At 67.3% G+C, this 23375-nt stretch overlaps 7 protein-coding genes across 7 annotated transcripts in view; 2 read left to right on the top strand and 5 right to left on the bottom strand.

Annotated features, from left to right (window-relative positions):
• EMIHUDRAFT_466430 (hypothetical protein) overlaps positions 1–2736 on the bottom strand; it is a gene marked incomplete at both ends in the record, with an annotated part of 6144 nt that extends 3408 nt beyond the window's left edge. The window contains 6 exons of the mRNA XM_005793299.1: positions 95–498; positions 573–641; positions 748–1152; positions 1630–1746; positions 1844–2086; positions 2158–2736. Of these exons, the coding sequence (XP_005793356.1) occupies positions 95–498; positions 573–641; positions 748–1152; positions 1630–1746; positions 1844–2086; positions 2158–2736 (1817 nt within the window). The remainder of the gene's footprint in view (positions 1–94; positions 499–572; positions 642–747; positions 1153–1629; positions 1747–1843; positions 2087–2157) is intronic.
• Positions 2737–4462: 1726 nt separating this feature from the next.
• Positions 4463–5755, bottom strand: EMIHUDRAFT_108324 (hypothetical protein; the record flags this gene model as incomplete). The annotated part of the gene is made up of 1 exon (XM_005793298.1): positions 4463–5755. One exon carries the CDS (start codon positions 5753–5755, stop codon positions 4463–4465), a length of 1293 nt encoding a protein of 430 aa, XP_005793355.1.
• A 905-nt stretch (positions 5756–6660) lies between these two features.
• EMIHUDRAFT_54865 (hypothetical protein) lies at positions 6661–8016 on the top strand (the record flags this gene model as incomplete). Its single annotated transcript, XM_005793297.1, has 5 exons — positions 6661–6840; positions 6940–7041; positions 7495–7751; positions 7808–7881; positions 7940–8016. Coding segments are annotated over 5 exons (690 nt in total), but the record flags the coding sequence as incomplete, so codon positions are not given.
• Positions 8017–11253: 3237 nt separating this feature from the next.
• EMIHUDRAFT_222340 (hypothetical protein) lies at positions 11254–13442 on the bottom strand (the record flags this gene model as incomplete). The annotated part of the gene is made up of 4 exons (XM_005793296.1): positions 11254–11320; positions 11395–12068; positions 12141–12821; positions 13122–13442. 4 exons carry the CDS (start codon positions 13440–13442, stop codon positions 11254–11256), a joined length of 1743 nt encoding a protein of 580 aa, XP_005793353.1.
• Positions 13443–13782: 340 nt separating this feature from the next.
• Positions 13783–16386, bottom strand: EMIHUDRAFT_222339 (hypothetical protein; the record flags this gene model as incomplete). Its single annotated transcript, XM_005793295.1, has 11 exons — positions 13783–13863; positions 14090–14143; positions 14218–14370; positions 14435–14578; positions 14707–14753; positions 14815–14901; positions 14931–15105; positions 15197–15313; positions 15440–15490; positions 15664–15820; positions 15929–16386. The coding sequence occupies 11 exons, from the start codon at positions 16384–16386 to the stop codon at positions 13783–13785; spliced, it is 1524 nt and encodes a 507-aa protein (XP_005793352.1).
• A 1863-nt stretch (positions 16387–18249) lies between these two features.
• On the bottom strand, positions 18250–20849 carry EMIHUDRAFT_466429 (hypothetical protein; the record flags this gene model as incomplete). The annotated part of the gene is made up of 3 exons (XM_005793294.1): positions 18250–19048; positions 19267–19361; positions 19851–20849. 3 exons carry the CDS (start codon positions 20847–20849, stop codon positions 18568–18570), a joined length of 1575 nt encoding a protein of 524 aa, XP_005793351.1. The 3' UTR covers positions 18250–18567.
• Positions 20850–21896: 1047 nt separating this feature from the next.
• EMIHUDRAFT_108321 (hypothetical protein) lies at positions 21897–22943 on the top strand (the record flags this gene model as incomplete). The annotated part of the gene is made up of 1 exon (XM_005793293.1): positions 21897–22943. The coding sequence occupies one exon, from the start codon at positions 21897–21899 to the stop codon at positions 22941–22943; it is 1047 nt and encodes a 348-aa protein (XP_005793350.1).
• Between the last annotated feature and the right edge of the window lie 432 nt (positions 22944–23375).

The following is a 23375-nucleotide window of genomic DNA, read 5'->3' as shown; positions in this document are numbered from 1 at the left end:
GCCGCGTGGAGCAACAGAGGTTATCACAGCCACCGGCGCGAACAAGCTCAAGGCGCAAAAGAATTTATCGCTGTATTTGTATTCCGCTCCTCACCCAAGCACCCCCATGCTCAGCACGTAGCCGAGTGTGGCGACGAGTAGCCCGGCGAGCGCGGTGGCGGGGATGCCCATGGCGAGGAAGTGGGCGGCGGATAGGTAGGCGTTGCCGAGGTCGTCCTCCGCGGTGAGCGAGTTGAGGTTGGGGAAGGAGGAGACGGGCAGCGCCATCGCGGCCGAGCAGGCGAGCGCGCAGCAAAAGACGAGCGGTGCGGGCTGGCCTGCATGCACGCCGATGGTGGCAACGAGGGGCAAGACAATGATGGCGGCGACGGTATGCGAGACGAAGTTGCCGACAAGGAGGATGCCGCCGACGAGGATGTTGGTGAGCAGGTAGTGGGGCGTGTCCGTGCCGAGCACGTGGAAGGCGTGGTCCGCGATGAGCTGCAGCAAGCCCGACTCCTGGCTGGGCGCGTCCGGGGCAGGTTAGCGGGTGTTGCGAGGTGGGGTTCGGGTATCAGCTGCGGCTCCTGCACGGCGAGGCCGAGCGCGTTGCCGCCCGCGATCAGCGTGAGCAGGTGCCACGGCATTGAGTTGTAATCGTCCTACACAGCAGTCGCGACATGCTGGTTCTCAGTTGATCGCGTCACGCCACGGCGGCGAGCTCGACGAAGCCTTGTCGAGGAAGCCCGAGCCAAAGGCAAAGGCGACGAGGGCGACACCGACGATGGCGGGGTCCCCAAACGTGGCCTTGAGAGGTGGGGCGGAGAGGAAGGCCCAGAGGGTGACCGCCACCGCGACTGCGGCGAGGGCGAGCTTCTTCTTCCGCGTGAGCGGCGCCTCGGAGAAGACGACCTTGGGCAGCGCGGCGCAGTCGTCGGGCCGCACGAGGAGGAGGAGCATCAGCCAGATGCCCGCCGTCCCAAAGATCGCAATCGGCCCTGCGACCAGCATCCACTGCAAAAAAGAGACGTCGATGCCGACAAACTGCTGCAGCGAGACGAGCGCGATCGCGTTCTGCGGCGAAGCGATCGGCGTGATCATTCCGCCAAGGTTGCAGGAGAAGGCGAGGCCGAGCAGCAGAGCGCGCGAGAAGCGCGAGTCGGAGGGCAACTCCTACGCCCAACATCCCGAAATCAGCCAAAGCCAGCCAGGTCAGCTAAAGGCGAGGATGGTGGCTCCTGCAGCAGCGGCTGCACGACGGCGAGCAGGAGTACGGGCGCGGTGACATTGGAGATGCCGGCCGAGAGGAGGAGGCCTGGTGTGATGATGAGATGATTATCCCTAGACCAGGCGGATGCGGAACGAGGCCGAGGGCGGAGTGTAGAGTTAGCCTCATCCCGATCTGGTTCACTCACCGAGCATCATCACGGCGAGGATGAATAGCCGCGGCTGCTCGCCCAGCCTTTGCTGCAGCGCTGCGGCGAGACGCAGCTCAAGCTGGCAGCGCGCAACAACCCGCGCGGCGACCAGGCCCGAGAGGACGAGGAGGATCACGGCCTACCAGCAGTCGGGCAATCGACGCCCCCCGTGAGCAGTGGTCGCTGGGAGGAGAAGGGGAGGATTGCGCGCGTTGAACATCGCGTTGAGCACGCGCTTGGCGATCAGTGCGGGCGTCTCGAGCTCGCCGTTGACCATCTTGGGCGGCATGGCGCCCCACGTGACGACGAGGACGGGCACGAGCAACGCGGTCGCGAAGAAGGGGATCGCCTTGCAGAGACGTTGGGTTCGTCGTGGTTGTTCGCGGGTGGAGTCGGAGTTGGGCGAGGATTGGGAGCGGGTTGGGTCGGGAGGGGGAGGGTGTCACCTCAGAGAGCCAGAGGCCGACTATCGCAAGCAGAACGCCGAGGCATCGCTGCGGCTCGGGTTTGTCATGGAAGGCCTCGAGCGGGAAGAAGGCGACGACGAGGCCGACGCCGAGCGAGCCAAAGAGGGGGACGAGCTTGTAGGTGTGGTGACCGACCGTACCGCTCGCGTGTTTGAGCGAATCTTTCGCCATCTGACGCAGCTGTGGCACTCTGTCGGGCAATAAGTTCTCGATTTCCTTCACCTGCGAAGCAAGTCCAACCCGTCATCAAGAGCCTTGGCCCCATTCACGAATCAACTCTCCGTCCTCCATACCATGTCGTCGACACGGGCCTGGCACGCGGTGAAGGGCTCCGCCTTGATCCGCTTCATCACAAGCGGCAGCTGCTTCGTCGTTCCAGGTGGCATCGACTTGTCGTACTTCTTCACGATTTTTCGCACGGCGGTCGTGTTGAGCGAGAGGAAGGAGCGGAGCTTGCCGAGCCGGCAGTAGAGCGCGGCAACTTCGTCAAAGGAGAGGACTCCCATGGACGCCCGGTGGCCGACGGCCACGTCCGGCATCGACCTGCGCTGTTCGCCTGCGGTCGCGAGAGCGACGCTCTTCTCAAGTGAAGCGGTCTCGGGCTCGGCGAGCTCGTTCATCCGCTTCAGGTCCTCGTTGAGGTAGGCGAAGAATATTGACTCGACCTCAGCGTACGGACCCGGCAGCAGTGGCGCGCCGAGATCGTCCGACGAGCGGAAGTTACTCGTCATTGACTCCATCGGCGAGAAGGAGCCGGAGGACTGCGCATTTGGGAGCCGCTCAAGCAGCCGCTTGAGGCGCTCGTAGCCGAGGTACGACTCGCGCCATTCTGGGATGGCGCGGAGGAGGAGGACACGGCCATACTGGACCATTGAGATAGCGTGTGCACTTGTTGAGATAGGTGCCCTGGTGAGTGTGTGTGTGTGTGTGTGTGCGCCCTGGGTCTGCGGTCGCGGGGGACGCGCGAATAATGCTAATGTTTGACTTGCAATTAACAAGAAGATATACCGCTGTACGTCGTCTGAAAAATCGCAGAAAATTCCTCGACGTCCCGGAATGAAACTGGGGGGAAATGCGCGAATTCCCTCTACAAACATTAGTACGGCGCGCGTCCCCGAGCGGTGTATGTCGTCGCATTGCTCCCCGCGGTCCTACCCTCGCACGCTTGAGGGCATCCTGCGGCGCGAGGAACGCCATCACTTTGCAGAGCGCTTCTTCCGTCAGGCACGCGAGACATTCCTCGGGCACCACTGCACTCCGTGCAGCTCGCCACTGCCACCACCGCCTCCTGCAGGTTGCTCCGCGCTACGTGTACGGCGTGAACAAGTATTACTTCCTGCTTGGAGACCTCGTTCGCCGCGGCCTAGGCCACGAGCTGACGGCAGCTCAATGTCCCAGATTAGAGGTGAGACCGCCGTTGCAATGCTGACGCCACGCATACCAACGCAGGTGCGCGCCCTCGCGCGAGTGCAGTCGCGGATTTCGGCCGAGTTCGGCGGCCGGTTCATCATCGTGAGCGACTTCTACTCGTGGCGCACGCAAGGGGTGGTGCCTTTCCAGCGGTGGCACCAGGACGGGGCCTTTTGGACGACAGAGAGCTGCGGCTCGGGCTTCAACCTGTGGCTGGTCCTAGCGTCAGGCGGCGGCCACAACCACTCCTTCGACGTCATCCGCAACGACGGCGCCAACCGCCTGTGGTACCAGCGCCTGCACCGCCACCTGGCTCGAGGCTTAGGCGGCGGCAACCTAAGCGCGGTTCTCCAGCTGCCCAAGAGGATCGCCGCTCTGGGGCCAGGCGCGGCGGGCGGCGCCGCCGGCTCTTCGCTGACTACGGCGGGCACAAGGGAGCCCGAGGTCTCGAACTTGCCGCTCGAGGCGGGCGAGGCGCTCGTGCTGCGGCAGGAGGAGGTGCACCGAAGCGACCAGCGCGACCTGCCGCGCCAGCAGTGGCGGCTCGCTCTCGGCTTCAAGGTTATGGAGCGCGGGCCAATCGCCCGCCGCCTCCTTGGCGCCGGCGACCCCTTCCGCCGCGCGCAGAAGCGGTGAAGCGTGTGCATCCTGTCGCTCTGTGGGCCTCGAGAGGTGCGTGCTCATGGATTGTGGACATGCGTGTAGGTGGCGCTGCGTCCTCTCGAACGACGAGCTCCCGGACTTGTACGGCCTAGCGAGGGCGGGCGCATGCAGCGACGAGCTTCGGGAGCTGGACCGAGACGGCTGGCTGGACATGGGGGCGGGATGGTTCGCAAAGGGCGACAGTAGGCACGTGAAGGCGGGGATTCGGGTCATGGCGGATGGTTCGGGAGGCTCTGCCAGAGGAACAGGTCTCTAGGGGCCGCTTGAGCGGCAGTCTTAACTACGGCCGACGTACTCTCTTCTCTCACGCCCTGTATCTTCACGATCTGCGTGTGTGTAGACACACAGTTCAGTCTAGGTTCCCGCGGTGTCATGCAAAAAAATGATGCACAAGACGGTGTACACCCGGACACCCGCATCCCCCGCTCCTCCTCATGAATATCCCACCTCGCAACTGATCTCGTTCGCGCGCCGCATCTTGAATTCAATGCGCGCACACGGGGCCCAGCAAACCAGCAATCAGCATCATCGCACGAGCCACTGCGGCTGATGAGGCGCTCGTGGGAATGGAATGCGCGTCGCAGAGGCTACCCTCACCGCCTCTGCCATCATCGCATCGTTGTCAGGGTAGTATCCCAGACCCAGATGGCCGATACGGTACACGTAGCCGGGCTGCTGCCCTCGGAAGTGCGATGACGGCTGAAACGGCAGTCCCGCCCCACCATCGCAGGATGGGACAGGAATTTCGGTTTGGGCGTCGTACGCTTCTGCTGCTGCCACTGTGGCTACCAACGCCGCCTCCTTGTCCGCTTCTGCTTCCGCGCGAGCCGCCGCCACCGCCGCCGCTTGGTCCGCCTTTGCCGTCGCACGCACTGCCGCCAACGCTGCCGCCTGGTCCGTTTCTGCTTCCACGCGAGCCGCCGCCACCGCCGCCGCCACCGCCGCCGCCACCGCCGCCCTGTTGCTCCTCTCTGCTGCCGCCCGCGCCACCATTGCAGCGGCCTTGTCCGCTTCTGCCGCCGTCAACGCCGCTGCCAGCACCGCCTCATCTGCCTCTGCTGCCACCCGCACCGCTGCCACCGCCGCCGCCTTTTTCACCTCGGCGAATCGAAGCGCGCCGCGGTTCAGGCTCTCCTCATGCAGGCGCCGTGCGATGAGACGCGACTTGGTCACCGCAGGCGCGTCGAGCACCTGCGCCTTGTACGCTCGGAAGGCCGCCTGCACCCGTGCAGCCGACCTCTCGCGCAGCAGCCACGCCCGCTCGAGGACGGCGGCGCGGCGGCGCGCAGAGGCGGAAAGCTTGATGGCCGCTCCCCGCGCTGCAACGAGTTGCCGCGTTGCGAGCCACTTGCGCATGGCGGCCTGAATGTCCGTCGCCATGAGCCGCTCGGTCTTGTAGCGCGACGCCACGGCCTGGCCTCGCCACATGGCCTGGACGTGGATGCAGCTCTGCAGGAAGTTTGCGCTGGCGCGGAGCGTAGGCGCCTCGCCGCCCTTCGCCACGGTGGTCGCCTCGGCCGTAGCCAGCTGCAGGTCCATGCGCACCTTCTCGAGTGCGTGTGCGCGCTGCTGGGCTGCCATCATAGCCTCCATTTGCTTGGGGCGCTCGGCCATCTGCCGCTGCTGCTGCATGAGCAGCGAGACGTCAACCGAGGTTGGCTCTGCCGTGTATTGCGGCGAGAGTGAGGCGGGGGGCTCTGAGGAGGTGCTCGTCCCAGCCCAGGCGTGCCCGACCGCGGTCCACGACGAGCTGAGGCCGTCGCCGACGGAGCTGTGGGGATTGCCTGCGGCCTCGGCCGCATACTCGTGCGCACCCATTGCTGGCTCAGTTGCGGGGAGTGTTGCGGGAGTGTGCAGGAGCCACGAGGACGCTCGAGTTTTGGCAGGACTTCTAGCCGGCGCCGAGTTTGGATCTTATTACAGATTTACCACAATTTACTCCCTCCCATAAGTTAGCTCTTCGCGGATTTCTGTTTGGGTGTACGTACTTTTAGCTTACTCTGAGACGTACTTTTAGCTTACTGGGAGAAAAGGGAGAGGGGTTTCTGAGTGTATGTTGTTTGATGAGTAGTACAAAGGTACACTAGTTTTCCGCACAACACTTGCACGGGATCGCGGCGAAATTCTTTTCCGTTGTTGTAAAAGTCTTCCCCCTGCCTGGTCTATACAGTACAGAGAGAGAGATGTTTTGTTGTTTTCTATACATAAATAAAATGGACATCCCAAGAAAGAAAGAAGCTAAGGGAGGGACATCCCAAGAAAGAAATAAAGAAAGAAAGCCGACATTGCAAGGGAGGGATGGGAGGACGGCACGCCGCCACCACACAGGGATTTTAAGGAGAGGAGTGGGTGCATGTCATGTCATTAAGTCCAAGGTCAACGGGATGGCAGGTAAAGAAAGAAAGAATTCTTAAAATACAAGCAGCACACTGGCACGACAAGGGCGCGGACTGGCGCAAACTGGGGGCATGCCTGTAACCATGTTCCCGTCCTCGTCAGACCCAGACGAGGCCGGCATCGATTACTGCCGCCAGTACGTCGCTGCCCAGCTCGCTGCCGGGGCCTCTCCACAACAAATCCTCTCATCGTTTGGCGTCGAAGCTGCTGAGGCTGCGACAATCGGAGACGCTGCTGAGGCTGCCGAGGGCCAGGCCGGCGAAGCGCTGGTGCGTCGTGTGCTCGCGCAGGTCCGTGCGGTTCAGGACGAGGCGCTGCCGCGCGCGCTCATGGCTGCCGTGCACGCCGGTCAAACCGCCGAGGCGCTGGCGCTGATGGAGGCGGGCGCTCCGTGGGACGCCATCGACTCGTTCGGCCACTCCGCGGGAGCGATTGCCCTGAGGGACGGGAACACAGCGCTGCTCGACGCGCTCCTCGAGGCGGGCAGCAGCAGCGTCCTCTGGGAGGTCGACCGCGCCTCGCGAAGCGAAGCCGTCACCGCTGCCACCGACAGCGGGACAGCCGCCGACCGTGACGATGCTGCTGCTACCGCCGGGCCTGCCGAGGCTGCTCACGAGGCGTGCTTCGGCCACTCGCTCCACTCGGACTTCCTCCAGCAGCGCCTCCGCTTCGAGGAGGGCCGGCTGATGGACGAGCTCGACAGACCGGTGAGAGATGTGGCCGAGATGCGGCCGAGATGCGGCCGAGATGCGGCCGAGATGTGGCCGAGATGCGGCCGAGATGCGGCCGAGATGTGGCCGAGATGTGGCCGAGATGTGGCCGAGATGTGGCCGAGATGTGGCCGAGATGTGGCCGAGATGTGGCCGAGATGTGGCCGAGATGTGGCCGAGATGCGGCCGAGATGCGGCCGAGATGTGGCCGAGATGTGGCCGAGATGCGGCCGAGATGCGGCCGAGATGTGGCCGAGATGTGGCCGAGATGTGGCCGAGATGTGGCCGAGATGTGGCCGAGATGTGGCCGAGATGTGGCCGAGATGTGGCCGAGATGTGGCCGAGATGTGGCCTGGACACGAGACTCTGATGGGCGAGCTTGACGGGCCGGGGAGGGAGAGAGGGATAGCGGGCTGCTACCCCCATTGAGATTCGTCGAGCTGCGTGCAGGTGATGATGGCGTGGGAGGCGCCGCTCATGGAGGCGCACGCGGCCGCCCTCTGCCCGGAGGAGGGCGGGGCGCGCGTGCTCAACCTCGGGTTCGGGCTCGGGCTCGTGGACACGGCGCTGCAGCGGCGCCGCCCCGCCTCGCACACCATCGTCGAGCCGCACGCCGACGTGCTGCTCGCGATGCGGCGAGGCGGCTGGCTCGAGCGGGCGGGCGTCACTGTCCTGCAGGGCACGTGGCAGGGCGTGCTGCCGCCGCTGTGCGACGAGGCGGCGCACACCCTCGCGGCGCCGTGCGGAGAGGCAACTGTCCAAGCGGCGTGCGGTGTGAGCAGGCGGACCCGCCCTTCGACGCGATCTTCTTTGACACCTTCGCCGAGGGCGGCGCATGTAGCCGCGCCCTCGCCCGCACCGGCAGAGGCGTGAGGCGGAGAGCTGTCAGCAGGAGCCGACGAGCTCTTCCGCTTCCACGAGCTGCTGCCCGGCCTGCTCCGGCCCGGAGGAGTCTACTCGTACTTCAACGGCGCCGCCTCCCACCCTACCGCACACCCCCTCACCGCACCCCTCCCTTGACGCTTGCCCCGCCGTGGACGCAGGCATCGCCTCGCACGACGCCTTCCTGCACCGCGTCTACTGCGAGGCCGCACGACGCCACCTGCACTCGCTCGGCCTGACCGCCACCTTCGAGCCCGTCCGGGTGTCGGTGGCGCCGGGCACGTGGGAGGGCGCAGAGGCAGGCCGTAACTGGTGGGCCCTCGAGCACTACTCCCTGCCGGTGTGCGTGAGGCGGCGGAGGGAGGAGGGGGAGGCCGACGGCTGAGCCAATGTGTGCGTAGGTTTTTGAGAACAGAGATGGCTTGTCAAAGAGATAAATATGATCAAAACAAAAGACGTAAAAGAAGCGCGGGCGACAGTTCTCAGTTGATCGCGAGCGCGCACGATCGTACCCCCGTCAGCCGTGTCACACACACGCGCTCACACATACACAGACACAAATGTCCCGCCGCGGGCGCTCTGCGGGCACGCTCTGCTCTATATCCACGAACGGCCACCTCACCCCTTCCTCAGGTAGTCCCCTCGGACGGTCCTCTCGAAGCCGGTGGGCGGCGGCTGCGCCTCGCACCGGCCGTGGCACCGCCCCTGCAGCATGTCGTGCGGCAGGTAGCGCTGGTCGGGCGGGATGGCGCCGCGCCGAGGGGTCGGCTTCGGCCGCTTGGGGAAGCCGGTGAACTCGGTGCCAACCTCGTACTTGCGTCGCAGCTGGCGCAGCGTTGTCACCTCTGGGCAGTGCCGCTTCATGAACCGCCAGGTGCGCTGGTTCCAGAACCAGCACTTGTGGCACGCCATCGGGACAAAGGAGCGCTCGGGGCACTGCTGCGGCGACGGCAGCGGCGTCGGCTGCCACTTTCGCTTCGTCGTGTGCGGCTGGTACTTTGGGCCGGTGTAGAAGTTGGCGGTGCAGCCGGAGGGGAGGGGTGGGTACCCTTGCGGCGCCTCGCCAGGCAGCACGTCCATGTGCAGGTCGTACTCGACGCCGAACTCGACCGCCTCGAAGCGCGACGGCCGGCGGACAGTGATGCCGGCGTCGCCACACCTCGCCTCGATCCGCTTCCACATGGTGCCGAGCTGCTGGTCCTCGAACTTGCCGGCGGCGGGGGTGATGCAAGCGGGCGTGTTGGACATCCGGATCGAGAGGGCGCGGTCGCGCAGCGAGAAGCCGCCGCAGCCGACGGACCACTGCGAAGGGTGGTCTGACGTCATCCACCACGGCCCCGACATTGGGGGTCCGACGTAGTCGTACTGCACGAAGTGGTCGATGGAGCGGGTTGCGTTGCCACACATGACCGAGTCGGGCTGGAAGACGAGCGCCTTCTTGCCCCGCACCGCCTCCCAGAAGGTCGGGATGAGCATCATCGATGAGAGCCGCACCCAATCCTCCATGTAGTCGTCGCCGAGGTCGGTGAGCGAGAGAGCGCCGCTCGAGATCTCCTCCGCGAAGAGGGTCGCGAGCTGCGGCTTGGCTGTCGGTCCTGTGAAGATCTGGACGGGCCAGCCGGTGGCGCGGCGCACGCTCTGCACGACGAAAGACTGCAGCTCGGGCCGGTAGGTCGTGTCGACCATGATCGCGACCGCGGGCGGGACGGGCTCGGGTGCGGGCGGCAGCTGCAGGGCAGCGAGGAACTCGACGTCCTCCTGCGGCAGCATCGGCTGGCCGGAGAGAGCGCAGTGCGTCTTGTACCTGCTCGGAGGCAAGTGGAGGTCGCACCCGACCAAGACGGCGGCGAACGACTTGACGCGGCCTCGGCACGGGTCGCGCGGGAAGTTGGCGTCTGCGATCGGGAGGCAGCAGTGCGACTGGCCGAGGCACGCCTCCTCGACCACCCTCTTCGTCTCGTCGAGGTGGCAGGCCGGGTCCGCCGCCAGAGAGCCGTTGGGTTGCCGCACCGGCGCGCCGTACGAAGCGAAGGACACCTGCCTCACCCACGTCCCGCCGCTGCACTCCACCGCCAGCGCGCCTCCCTGTGGCACCACGTGCACCGACTCGAGGAACCGATCAGCAGCAGCAGACCTCGCCGCCGGCCGGTCTCGGGGGGAGGCGCTCGCGGCAGCATACTTGGCCCTTGCGGCATCCCTCGCCTCCCTCCTCCCGCCCCTCGCCTCGGCGACAGTCTTCGCCCTCGCCACGCGTAGCCGCAGCCGCTCCGACGGCGCGCCGCGCACGCGGAGCCTGCCCGCTTGGCTCGCGTTCCGGCGGCCCTGCCTCCTGCCCCTAAGGCCGTGTCTCGGAAGTGTCTCGCCCTGGCCGCCGTGCAGCGCCGCGCGGGCACCACCCATCTCCTTCGCGACCATCACCTCCTTCCTCCACTTCCTCGGGCGGTTCCACCAAGGAGGTGGGGGTGGAAGTGTTGTCTCATGCGTGGAGGCGGTGGCGGCGGTCGGTGACGGCTCGGAGCCTGCCGCTCGCCTGGGCCGGTGCGGGCCTCCGGACGGCTTGTCCAAGGGCGGCGGAGGTGCCGACGACCAACCCGGCGAGGGCGTGGCGAGCCACGCCGAGAGGTCGGCGGCCTGCAGCGAGGCGGCGACCAGCAGCGCCGCGGCGACCAGCGTCATGACGAGGGCTGCGGTGCAGGACAGGACCGCCCGGACGGGAGCAAACGAGGACTGCTGCTCGACTGTCGCGCTGCTGCTCGATGGACCCTTCAGCAGACTGGTGCGCTCGTTGGCGCGCGGCGCCATCGAGACTCGCTTTAGTATGCAGCCTCGACCCAAGTGAGCCTCATGGAGAGCTACGAGTATGGAGGGGCACAACAGCGCCAAGTTCTGTCGGCGTTTTGTTTTCTTTCCCCTTAGGAGACGGAGGGAAGGAGGAAGGGCGACGTGGCATGGATGGATGAATGAGGACCCGAGAGCTCAGCCCGAGAGCGGACGAGCGAGCATGCGGACGTTGCCGGACGAGGGACGTGGAGGATGGCTAGCCCGCACACTCCCCTTCCCGGAATGCGGAAAGCTCCTGCATGGTGACGTTCTGTGCCGTTCCTCCACCCTCCTTGGCGCGAGTCCATTTTGCTGGGCGTGTTCTCTTTTCCATACACCCGTGTGTGTGTCCCTTTTCGGTTGGAGCAATTGGAGTTGGTGCATGAGTTGATTGTTTCTTTTTTGTGTGTTGTGCGAGGGAGTTTTGTTGTAAGATTCTTTTTTCAATCATGCGCCTGCCTTTTTCTCCGCGTTTTCAGCTCACGTTTTCTTCTATATGCCTACGAGCTATGTCACTGACCTCGCGTCCGCGCTCCCGTTGTCGCCCGCACCTCCGGGTGATGCAAGCCACTGGCTGCGGCGCGCCCCCCCCTCTCACGCAGCTTCGGCCGCGGGCCGCTTCTGAGGTCGGCACCCTCGCGCCGGTACCTGACACTCGTCTGCTGGATCAGCGCCATCGTCTCGAGGTCCCACGAGACGTGCGTGTATCCGTGGCGCATCGCGAGGCCGCGGACTCGGCGAGGGAGGATCGCCCACGGTACCATCAGCTGCTCGGGCAGCGTTCGCGGGTCGGCCACGAGGCAAGGACTGGGCAAAGCGGCGGCCAAGGATGGGGCGGGAGCTCTCGAGCTGGCCAGAGCAGCGAGGCTCCGGGCGCCAGCCGCCTCCTCCGGAGGAGCCTGTCCCCGCGCGCCAGTCCCGCCGTTGCGTCGGCGCTCCCGGCCGCTAGTGCCGCCGCTGTGGATCCCCTCCCGGCCGCTGCTGCGCGTGGCTGCTCCTCCCGAACCGTGCCGCTCCGAAGAGGGACCCCTCTGCTGCGGCAGAGGTCCAGGTGCGGGTGGCCGTCTCCGGTTGGCGACGACGCGCCGCGTGGCGTCCTTCCACGCGCGCTCCTCCACGCGCGCCTTGCGGATCTGGTGCTCCAGCGCCGCCTGGATCTGCTTTTCGCGCGCCCTCTCCCGCGTGATGGCCGCCCGCTCAGCACTCTCCGCCAGCCGGTGCCTGGCCCGCGCCCGCTGCAGGGCGCGGTGCTTCGCCTCCGCCTTGACGGTCGCGAGGTCCTTCGCAGAGACATCATCCTCACTCGCTCCGGGCGGCTGAGCCTTGGCGCTCGGGCCTCGGCTCCGGGTAGCGCTCTCTCCTCTGCCCCACGGGTGCGGATGCGACGCCCTGACCACGGAGGACGAGCCGCAGCGTGCCACGCGTCGCTTGGCGTCGTTCGCTCGGCGTGCCGCCGCGAGCTCGCTCATCTCGTCGCGCCACGCCTTTACTGTCGCGGCGTCGACGCCCCCCATCTCGCCCGCCTGCAACGCCTGCCACGTCTCGCGCTTGAGGGTCGAAGTGCGCACCGGCACCACCTCAGAGGCCGCCGCCCTCGTGCTGGTCGCGGGGCCGCTGGGCGGCGTGGCCTCCGGTTGGGGCGCGGCCGGGCTCGGCGACGGCGATCCGAGCGCCCCAGACGCGCGGGCCGCCTCGAGCGTCTTTGCGCGCAGCTGCGCCGCCTGATGGGCGTGCTCGCGCAGGTTCCGCATCTGGCCGAGCGAGACGGCTTCAAGCGCAGCGTGCGAGAAGTGGAGCTCCGCGCTCGAGGCCTTTACCAGGGCGACCCGCACCGCCTTTCTGGCCTGGCAAGCGGCGAGCTGGGCAAGCGCCCTCTGAAGGCTGAGCTGCAGCGCCGACGCGGCCTTGCCCTCCCTCGCCCGGGCGCCCTTCGCCCGCAGCCCTTCCACCTGCCTCTCGGAGGCCTCAACCGCCTCAGACGCCTTCCTGGCGGCCAAGCGGAGCTTTGGCGCCTCCGCCTCGAGTCTTGACATGATAAGCCGCACCTCCTGCCGCTCTCGCTCAAGGTCCGCCCTCTGGAGCGCCTCGCGCTGCCTCTCCGTCCTCCTCGCAGCCTCCGCCTCCCGCCTCGCAGCCTCCGCTGCCTCGGCGGCCGCCCGGGCACGCGCCTCCTCCGCCCGTGCCGCCTCCTCCCGCTTTGCCCTCGCAGCTTCGGCCGCCATCTCCATGGCCTTTGCCGTCACCGCCGCGAGCGACGCGTCCGCCTCTGCCTTGAGTCGCAACGCTCGCGTCGCCGCCTCTCTCGCTGCCGCCGCCGCCGCTGCCGCCGCCGCCGCCTCGCCTTGCGTGTGCGTGGCCACTGCGCGCCTCCGAACCACGCGGCGTAAGCGAGCCGCCGCCTGGATCCTCCGGCACGCGCCGCGCTGCTCGACCATGCGCCTCTGCGCCACCCTGCGCCGTAGCGCCGTCTGCATCAGTAGTGCGGCGCTGTGAAACTTGCGCCGCTCCGCGATCGCCTCGGCCAGGCTACTGGCCCACGGCCGATTCTCCGGAGGGGGCTGGCGACGAGCCAAAAGGCGGCGCGCCCCAGCCTGGATGATTAGGGTGGCGTCCAGCCGCGCCAGCGCCTCGAGGCTCTCCTGTGTCGCTCTGTGCATCGAATAAGCGCTCTCCCGTCGCTGCCCGAATTCGGGCATTGATCCCCAGAGACAACTACATATGATCGTCCTAGGAGCCGGCATCACCCTCACAGCCAGCATCGCCTTCTCCGCCGGTGCTCCCGCTCTCCCACTGGCCGTTGCGACGTTGGTTGGCGTGTGAAAGACAGCGAGAAAGTCCTTCGCCGGAGCATGAGGTCGGCGGACGGCTAAAGAGCTAAGTGGAAGGAGTACCGTCAGTGTACCGTCAGTTGTGGAGTGTAGCATCCAAGGCTCGGTAGCCACACAAGAGAGCGGACTGCTGCGCGAGACTCTTCCATTTTCTCATCGAGTCGTCCGTACCGAAAATACACTTCATATTACAACAGCGCTCACATCGTCAGAGCTCGTCTGCAAACTCGTCGTACTCCTCCTCCGCACCGCCCTCGGCGCCATCGCCCAGCCTCCCGTCCCCGCCTGCCTGCTCGAGGAGGTCAGCCTCTCCCCCGCCGAGATCGGCCTGCCCTCCGCCCGCCAGCTCGCCCCCCTCCCCGGCCCCGCCCCCCTCGCCCGCCGGGCCGTCGAAGCTGAAGTCCGCCTCCCCGCCGAGCGGCTCGCCTACGCGGGAGGAGGAGCCGCCCTGAGCCTTCTCGGAGCCCTCGGGCCGGCGCGCCTCTCTCGAGCGGCTCGCCGCCGTCCAGCCGCACGAAGAGCTGCGAGAAGCCCCAGTCGAGGAAGAGGATGGCGAGGCACGACAGCACCTGCTCACAGGACGAGGTGTGAAGAGAGACGCCCTCCGCGGCCGACGACGGAGGCGCTCAGGGCGGCAGAGCACCACCGCCGACGTGATGACGAGGGGCACGTGCCGCGGCTGCAGCCTCCGCCGGCTGCGCGAGCAGAGCTGCGAGATGCCCATCGTGCACAGCATGAAGCCGAGGGAGCGGTACACGTTGACCAGCGGCGCGAACTTGAGCAGGTGCTGCCCCTCCTGCTCACAGCGAGTTTGTGAAGAGACGCCGCTCACAGCGAGCTCGAGCAGGCGCTGCAGCCACCGGTCGCTCGAGCAGCAGCGGCCGCATCTCGCGCCAGTACTCGTCGGGAGATATCATGTCGAACCCTCCGCCTCCGCCGACCACCGCCCCCATCAGCAGCGCGACGGCGGTGCCGAGCAGCGAGAGGAGCGGCGCGGCGAGAGCCTGTTCACGGCTGGGGCGCGCGTGAAGAGCCGCGCCCGGGTGGCGAGGTGTGTGCGTGTGCTGGTGCGGAGTGCCGCGGCGAGCAGGGCGGGGAGGAAGGTCCACGCAGTCGGCCCGACTCCGAGCACCTTGAGCAGGTCGACCTGCGAGGTGGAGGCCATCATCGCGACGTCGCCTGCGACGCACCACTCACCCATGAAGCGTCGAGCGCAAGCCGGAGGAGCAGGCCGTCCTACCAGCCTCGCCGGCGTACGAGCCTCCGATCCGGCCTGCGAGGAGGAGCGCGGTGAGCAGCGGGCCGAGCTCGATCGTGAAGACGGACCCTGCTCCACAGCGCGGGCTGTGAAGAGACGCGCTCTCCGCAAGGAGCCTAGGCCTCGCGAGGCTGCGCCGATGGCGAGCGCGTAGAGCTTCCGCTTGGCTGCGGCCTCGTTCTGCTTGACGACTCCGTCGACGAGTTGGAGGATGAGGGGCAGCGCGGGGTTGCCCGCGAGGTAGCGCGTGAGGAAGGTAGCGATGATCCGCACCTGCGAGGCGGGGGAGGTGGGGGGGAGTCGGCGGGAGGGGGGTTCGCGGGAGAGACGGAGGCGAGGAGGAGGCGCCACAGACCACGTCTACCCGCTGCAGCATGTCGGCGAGGAGCATCGAGAGCGCGGCGCCGGTGGCCGCGAACGCCATCGCGATAAGCGGCGCGGAGATGAAGAAGTAGTCGGCGAACCGGCGCGAGGCGCGAACCTGCCGCACCGCCAGAGTGTCGCCGAGAGAGCGGAGAGATGTGTGCGAGAGAGCGGAGAGATGTGTGCGAGGGAGAGAGAGAGAGAGAGAGAGAGAGAGAGAGAGAGAGAGAGCAGCGCAGCGCACGGCGAAGCGCAGTCCCGACAGGTCTGCGTCTTGCCGCGCCGCGTCTCCGTCCTCGGGCCTAGACAGCGGTGGAGCCTTCCCTGAACCTTCCGCCCGCCCCTCCCAGAGGCGGCCTATGCCCCGCCTCGCGCCTGGCTCGCTCGAGGGAGACGGTGGCCGCAGGGGAGAGGGCGGCGGCGCGCTCGGCCATGTGCGAGATGAGGAGGAGGGAGATGCCTGCTCACGGCGGCATCCGTAAAGAGAGGCATGTCGCACTGCGAGAGGAGGCGGAGCGGGAGAGCGATGCCGTGCTCTGCGGCGACCCGCTTGAGGAGGGCGGTGATCTCCCCCGCCACGGGAGGGTCGAGCCCGACAAACGGCTCGTCCAGAATCACGACGCGCCTGAGGCGGAGGCGCCGCAGCGTGCTCAAGCCACCGCCCACGCCGCGGAGAGGCCTCTCCGTCTCAAAGTCGGTCACAGTGGCTCTCTGTCCCGTAGGGTCCGCACACTTGCGCTGCGCGAGGATCTGGGCGAGGGCGGCGCGGCGCAGCATGCCGCCGCTGAGCTCGCCCGGCATCTTTGACCCGTCGGCCGAGGGAGAGAGACCCACAGCCTCGAGCGCCGCCGCGATCGCGTCCGAGTCTGCAGGCAGGGCGGCGGCCTCCGCTGCGAGCGCGAGGTTGGCGGCGAGCGAGAGTGAGTCGATGAGCACGCCCTTCTGGAATAGGAAGCCGATGCGCTGCGCGGCGGCGACGCTCGGATCCCACTCCATGTGGATCTCTGCGCCGGGAAGCTTCGCGAGCCCGGCGAGGTGCAGGCTCGTGTACGACTTGCCGGCCCCGGAGGCGCCTCTTAGCCAGACTACCTCGCCCGGACAGAGCTCGAATGCGAGCTCCTCGTTCAGGAAGGGACAGGAGTCGGATGTGCGCCTGGCTACGACTTTGAGCACGGGCCGACGGGCAGGCATGCTGTCGATGGGCTCTTTGGACAACGAGGGCCGGAAAACGAAAAGAAGAATTTTCGTCCACGACACTAGGCACGGGACTGGCGCGCACTGGCACTAACACAGGTACACCACGGGAGCCGCCTAAGCGACTCCCGCGAGGACGGCGAGGCACTTAGCTCCGTGCACTCGACCGCCCTCGCCGCAGGCAAGCTCATTCACAATCTGCTCTGCGATGGCCGTGTGAAGAACGACTGAGATGCGCTGCTTCTGCAGCCCCAGCCAGCTCTTGGTGGTCCAAGTCACCTCATCGAGGTACTGGGCCCGCGTCAGCTTGTTCTGCAGCGCGTTCGCCGCCTTCCAGAGGATCGCGCCGACCCCCTTCCCGAACCCACCGAACGACTCGAACAGCAGCAGCTGCACGTCGACGTCCTTGTCCTCCCTGGCGTAGCGATACTCGCCGCCATGGGACGGTATGCGGCGATCGCCGCCCACCACCCTGCCCCCCTAGTATGCCATCGACCCGTCCCCTGCCCCCTTCTCGCCCTTGCTCTTCTTCTCCCCCTCCATGCCCTCGCCCCCGTACCCCTCACACTCCCCTCCCCCCCCCTCTCCCTCCCCCTCGCCTCCCTCTCCCTCCTCGCAGTAGGGCCCATGCCCCACGACCATGTTCCGGTAGAACGCCTCGGTGTTGCCGAAAGCGACAAAAGCGCGCCCTTCCGACCGTGCTCCCCGCTGCTGGTGAGAGGGCAGACAACCTTGACATCGCCAGAAAAGCGCCTGCCGCCCGTGCCAATGTTGAACGCGTCCACGTCGGGTTGTTTGTTGTAACTATGACCGAGGTGGTTCGTCGGCTCCATTCGCACAGCCGTGCCCCACGCGGCGCGTAGGGCGAGGATGAGGCGCTGAAGAGTACACTTGTGTCTGGTGTTGTGGCTCTGCTGCGGCACGTTGACAGCAGCATCGCCGAACTCGTCGTGGGTCTTCTTGTTCCGAGTCTTCTTGCCCGCCGCCGCGGCCTGGCAGGCCACGTCGAGGGGGAGACCCAGGCGGCGCTGCACCGAAAGACGCATCGCCCAAGTCTCCATTCGCATGTCATCCCGCATGGGGATGGCGTTGAGGAAGGCGCCGGCGCCGTCCTGGCTCACCGCCACGAAGCGGACCGCCTCCCGCCAGGCCGCGTGCCTCGCCCGTTCCCTGCCCTCGGCACGCGCCTTGCCCCTCTTGCCACGAGGAGCAGACCGCGATCCCGCGGAGCCCTCCTCAGCGAGCTCCACGGCGAGGTCGCGCCAGTTCCTGTTGTGGACCACGGTCGTGAAGCGCCGCTGGGTCATCCGTCAAAATATCTGAAGATCTGTCCGGGAGATTCTCCCCAAACCTTGCTCAGCTGATCCAGCACGGGCCGTAGGCCAGGCCTGGGCAAAGAAACCAGTACCTCAACCGGCTTCCCTGAGCGTCACAGCTCGGTGATCGCGCTGGCCGGACACCACTGTAACGTCCGTTCCGGGCATTTGAACGCGACCTTCGGGGGCAAAGACATGGGCTCTATGGCTCAGACTGGACTCCTCTTGGTCCCTTCTGATGCCCTAGGCCACACCTGGGCCTTACCTGGGGTTCTAGGGGCCGGCCAGGGTTTGCCTCCCTAAAGGGGCCCCCGAAGAACCTTAACAAGAAAACAACTCTCTCTCACATGGCACAGCACTCTCAGCAGACAGGCTCGACACCGGTGTGTGCGCGGACTGGCGCGCGTGCTAGCACCAACACGCTAACGCAGGCAAACCACCGCAGCCCCGAGCGAGACAAGAAGCTAGAAGGAGAAAAAGAATTCAAGTTTTGGCGGACCTGTTGTTTAGTGCCAGTGCGCGCCAGCGCAGTCCCGTGTTTGTGTGAGAATCAAACAAGAATTTTCATGATTCGCGCGCTCGAAACTCAGTTTGAAACTGAAATTGACCACGAACCAGGCCCGCGCGCGCCGCGCACCGGAAGATGCAACATCTTATCAACTCGTCTTTGCACTTTGGTTTCTCTCTCTCTCTTCCACGTCGGAGAGACAAAGGTGTTGTTTGTGAGAGGTCGCGCCTCTCGCCGATAGGAGCGTGCGAGACGCTGTGCCCGCGGTGCAGCGCGGTCGCGAAGCGGTGCCGCCGGGCGGACTGGCCTTCTCCCGCCGACACTTCACGTGTCGGTGGCACCTCATGCGGCGGTCTACGTGAAGAGGTCGTCCTCCTCTGGAGCGTCGAGGTCCATGTACGACTTGATCGGCCGGCTGCTGACCAGCGCGCCGGCGGGCGGCGGGCGCGGCGCCGCCGAGCCTCCCACGCCGCGCCCCGGGCGCGGGTTGGGGCAGTCCCGGGCAAGGTGCCCGGACTGGCCGCAGTTGAAGCAATCCCGGTCGCGCCCGCCGCCGCCACCGCCTCCGCCTCCGCCCTTTCCTCCGCCGCCTCCGCGCCGGTCGTCGCCGCCTCCGCGCCGGTCGTCGCCTCCGGAGCGGCGCTCGTCCGAGAGGCGGCCTCCTCCTCCGCGCCGCTCGTCGAAGCGAGGCGCGCGAGGCGAGGGCGGCGAGGGCGGCTCGCGGAGCGGCTCGAGCGCGCGCAGCGCCGAGACGCGTGCGTCAGCGGCAAGGAAGTAGGCCTTGAACTTTGGCTCGAAGGCGGCCGCAACCTCGGCGTCGAGCTTGGACGCGTGCCTGGAGGGGAAGGGGGAAGGGGGAAGGGGCTGGGGGAGGGGGGGGGGGGCTCAACACGCCTCGGGGGGCCGCTCGCCCTCTCGAGATCTCTAGGGGAGGCGGCGGGGGCAGGCTAGGGGGGGGGGGGGAGGGGGGAACTTTCCGCCCCCTTGTTGTCCAAGTGCTTCCCCACAAAGGCTGGCCCTCGGAAAACCTTTCCGGAAAGGGGGCAACGGTACTTCCCCTCCTCGATCTGGAGGCAGTTGGCGGAGTAGAAGGCCTCGCCCGCCGCGACCGCCGCCGCAGCAGTCTCCTTGTCCTGCTGGCCGAGCGCCTGCGGCGCGCACAGAGGCGACAGTCAGCTGAGGCAAACAACCGGCAACGGGGGAGCGGTGGCGGCAGCGGTGCGGGGGAGCGGGGAAGGGGATGCGGTGCCTGCAAGTACGCCTGGTGCGCGGCGCACCGCTCGAGCGCAGCCTTCGCGACATCGGGCGTGGAGCGCTCGGGGCGCGGGAAGGCGGCGGCGGCCCACTCGCCTGCGGGGAGGCTTCCAGGAAGGCTCCGGGAAGGCTCCGGCAAAGGCTCCGGGGGGGGGGTGGGCGGCGGCCGCCCGAGGAGGAGACGAGCCCCGCCATATCTCGGGTAGAGATCTCGGCTAGATCTCGCCCGAGGAGGAAATGAGCTCCGCCGGCGAGCCGTGCTGCACCGCCAGCTGGGCCTGCGGGGCGGGGCGTGCGCGCACGTTGGGACTGGGGCGCGCGCGCAGGCGGGCGAGGGAAGGCTGCCGCGGGCGCTGCTGGCGGCGGCGCTGCTGGCGGCGCACGTCAAAGGCGAGGACGCGGCGAAGGTAGAGGAGGAGGAGGTGGAGGCGAGACTCGCACGGCAGCGCCTCGACCGCCTCGCGCCCGATCGCCTCCTCCGCCGCCTCCTCCGCCGTCGGAAGCGCCGCCCGAGCCGCGAGTGCCGCGCAGAGCTCTCGCAGCGGCGGCAGCAGCGCCGCGGCCGACCGCTGCGGGGGGAGGGCGGTGCGCAGCAGGGGCGGCACGCGCTCGACCGCCTTGACGAGCGCCGCCCTCGGCGCCAGCTCCGCCAGCTGAGGCAGCTCCTGCGCCGCCCTCGCCGCCGCCCTCGCCGCGCCTCCCGACGCGTACCCCGCCCACAGCCGCAGCTTGAGCGAGCCGGCGCCCTCGCCGCTTCCGTCGCGATCGGCTCCGATCGGCTCCGCCGCGGCGATGGCGGTGAGGCCGCTCCCCTCGGCGGCCGCGCCCTCCCCCCCCCCCGCGAGGGCGGAGTACAGCGCCGGCAGCATCGGAGTCAGCGAGCCCGGCGTCAAGCCGTCCACCACGACGCTGCCGACGGCCGGCGCGGCGGGGCGGAGCTGGAGCGGCGCGCCGCCGTCCTCGGCGGCGGGAGGCGCCGCGTCAGGGAGGGCCTCGCCGTCGCCACCCGACTCATCCGCCTCCCCGTTCTCCGCCTCTGACCGCCGCTTCTCGCCGTTTGCGCCGAGAGCGCTGGAGGGCGCGGCCGCGAGTCTCGGGCCGAGCAGCGAGCCCTGCTTGAGCTCGGCGACCAGCTGGCGGAGGCTGCGGCGCGCGGCCTCGCGGAAGGCGAGCAGCTCCTCCGCGACCCGCTCCGGGTGGTGCAGCTTCTTGAAGCCCGGCTTTGCGCTGTGCTCCTGGAAGTGACGCAACGCGCCGCCCTCGCCGTCGCCGCCCGGGCTGCGGCTCCGGCTCCGCGCGCGACGCTGCCGCTTGGAGAGCCGGTCGTCTGGCGGGGAGCGGGACCTCGGGCCTCCGCCCCCTCCTCCACCCCCTCGCCACATTGGCAAAGCTGCACGGCGATAAAGGGTTCCACTTTTTGCGTGGTATGGTGTGTTTGAACTGGAGTGGGTAGGCTCGACGCCGTACTCGAGATGTAGCGGACACAAACTCGCCGCCGAGCGTGCCACCGACGGCGTCCCGTCGGAGGTGATGGAGTGTGAGACCTGAGGCTGCGGAGGTGACGCCTGAGGTACCGGTCCTCCGTGCACAGCGACTCAGCCGGCGACCGCCACGGGCTCAGACGAGACCTGTCGACGCGTTCCGGCTCAGCTTCACCGTGGTCCTCGGGCGTCTGTCGACGTCAGGACCACCCATATAGCTCGCGGGTTTTGAGGTCGAGCGAGGCAGAGACACAGCGTCTGCCAGACGCGTGCTACGACGTCAGGCCAGCTTCGAAGCAGCGTGGCCACAACTGACTGCAACAGACTGTCTTCATGTGTCTAGACTCTACCGGTACCGCGGTGCGCTGCCGCGCACATAGGTGCCAGCGCGCTCCGCGCGGTATCTAGCCAGCGCGCTCCGCGCGTGTGTCTAGCTAGCGCGCTCCGCGCGTGTGTCCAGCTAGCGCGCTCCGCGCGTGTGTCCAGCTAGCGCGCTCCGCGCGTGTGTCCGGGTAGCACCAGCGCGCTCCGCGCGCACGATAATCCAGTGCCTACACTTGTAGGCACTGAAAGCTTGTTTCTGCAGCTTGGCCGTCGGGGAGAGGGGGGACGACACTGCTCCAGCAGCGTGCACCTCGATCCTGTACCGTGTTTGTTATGACCCCCCCCAATGAACACATCAGTGAGGGAGGGCGAGACGATCGAGGGGTCCCGTACCACGCGGAATCGACCCCATCCAGTGCTCAAGTGCTCAAGAAAGGCGAAGGAAGAACAGCCTGGCAGCTCGGACTTACTGGACACCAACGCGGGGCCCTGCCCCTACCTATCCCGTCATGGTCGCCGTGTCGGAGAGGGCGTGCAATTGGTTTCCAGACGAGTACACCGTGAAAAAGAAAAAATGAGGCAAAAGTTTCCCGGAAATATCCTATACCCCTGGGCCACGACGAGATGCTGCTCTGCCTCATGCTGCTCTGCCTCAGCACCAGCTCTGCAGCGCTCGCGCTCGCTAGCGGCACTGCGAGGACGGCGCCCGGCGGACTGCTCCAGCACGCCATCGAGCTGCGGGACGCCGGCTTCACCGTCATCCCGGACGCCGGCCTGAGCGCTGAGCTTGTGTCCGACGCTCGAGCTGCCGTCTCGTCGGAGCTCTCTCGCCACCACGACAGGCTGAGCCAGCTTGGGCTGGACCCAATCGAGAGCGACTACGCCTGGATCGAGATCGACAAGCGGCACCGCGGCCGGTATAGCCTCAGGCCGACACAGCGGTCTGCGTGGACGAAGCTCCTGCAGGAGGCGGTGGGTGCCGCGGCTCCGGTGGTGGAGGCGCTCCACTCGCTGCCCGCAAACGGGGACGACGGGATGCTGCCTGAGTACACGCCTCCGTGGTCGCGCGCCCTGCTCGAGGCAGCCTCTTCGCTCCTCCCTCCTCGCCCGGCGGTCGACCAGCTTGGCGCCATCGTGAGCAGCCCCGGCGCAGGGGCGCAGCGCTTCCACGCCGACGCGGGCGACACGCATCTCCGACTCGCGAGGCTGAGCCGGAGGCACCGCCTCTTCAACGTCTTCGTGCCCTTGGTCGACCTCGCAGAGGGCGGCGATGGGACGATGTTCTGGCCCGGCTCGCATCTGGAGCGGAAGCGGCTCGGTTACGAGGCGGCGAGGCTCGACGCGTGCCGCTCGTACCTCCTCGAGCGAGACGCGGCGGCGATGGCGGAGATGGCGGTGCCAGCTTGCCCTGCGGGCGGGCTCATCCTCTTCGACTTTCGACTGCAGCACAGAGGCATGCCAAACGACTCGACGCGGGAGAGGGCCCTCGCGCACGCCGTGCTCGCAACCGGAGGGGCCTTTGACAGGCTCGGCTCCGAGGAGGCGCCCAGCCTGCTGGCCGCTGCAGAGGCGCTGTCGGCAGACCCCGCGGATCGGCGCGCGCAGCTCGAGGCGATCGGCAGGCAGCAGAGCGGCTGGTGGGAGACGCAGCAGACAAACTCCGCGCGGTGATGACCATAGCCGAGCGCGTTGGACCGAGGTGTTAAGGCAGGTCTGTGTGTGTTTGTGACTCAAATATGAAACAAAGGAGGCGCACAGCCGGGGTGTGCACCCTGCACCCCTTCACTAGTGGTAACGTGCGCGGCACCCCCCGCCCAGCGCCCCGAGAGCGGAGGTGACTGAGAGTCATTCGGAGTCATTCGATGGCCAGAGAGCAGAGTGCGATTGTGTGTGTGCGGGAGTTGGTTTGTCGGGAGGGAGGGGCAGGCTGCTCACCCACGTGCACCGGGCCAGTGCTTGCACTTTGAATGCCGTGGGGCTCCTGCCCGTGTCCGGGCGTGGAGATGCGAGGGTCGCCCCCCCCTTGCCCAGCCACCACTTTGTGTGTGTGGAGAAATCTACCTTACCTTACCTTAGTGACTGAGGTGTGGGATCGAGCTTGAC

Source organism: Emiliania huxleyi, assembly GCF_000372725.1.
Source record: "Emiliania huxleyi CCMP1516 unplaced genomic scaffold EMIHUscaffold_102, whole genome shotgun sequence".
In the NCBI taxonomy this organism is placed as follows: Eukaryota; Haptophyta; order Isochrysidales; family Noelaerhabdaceae; genus Emiliania; species Emiliania huxleyi.
The sequence above is the reverse complement of the archived record's forward strand: the minus strand, read 5'-3'. Positions and strand labels throughout refer to the sequence as shown.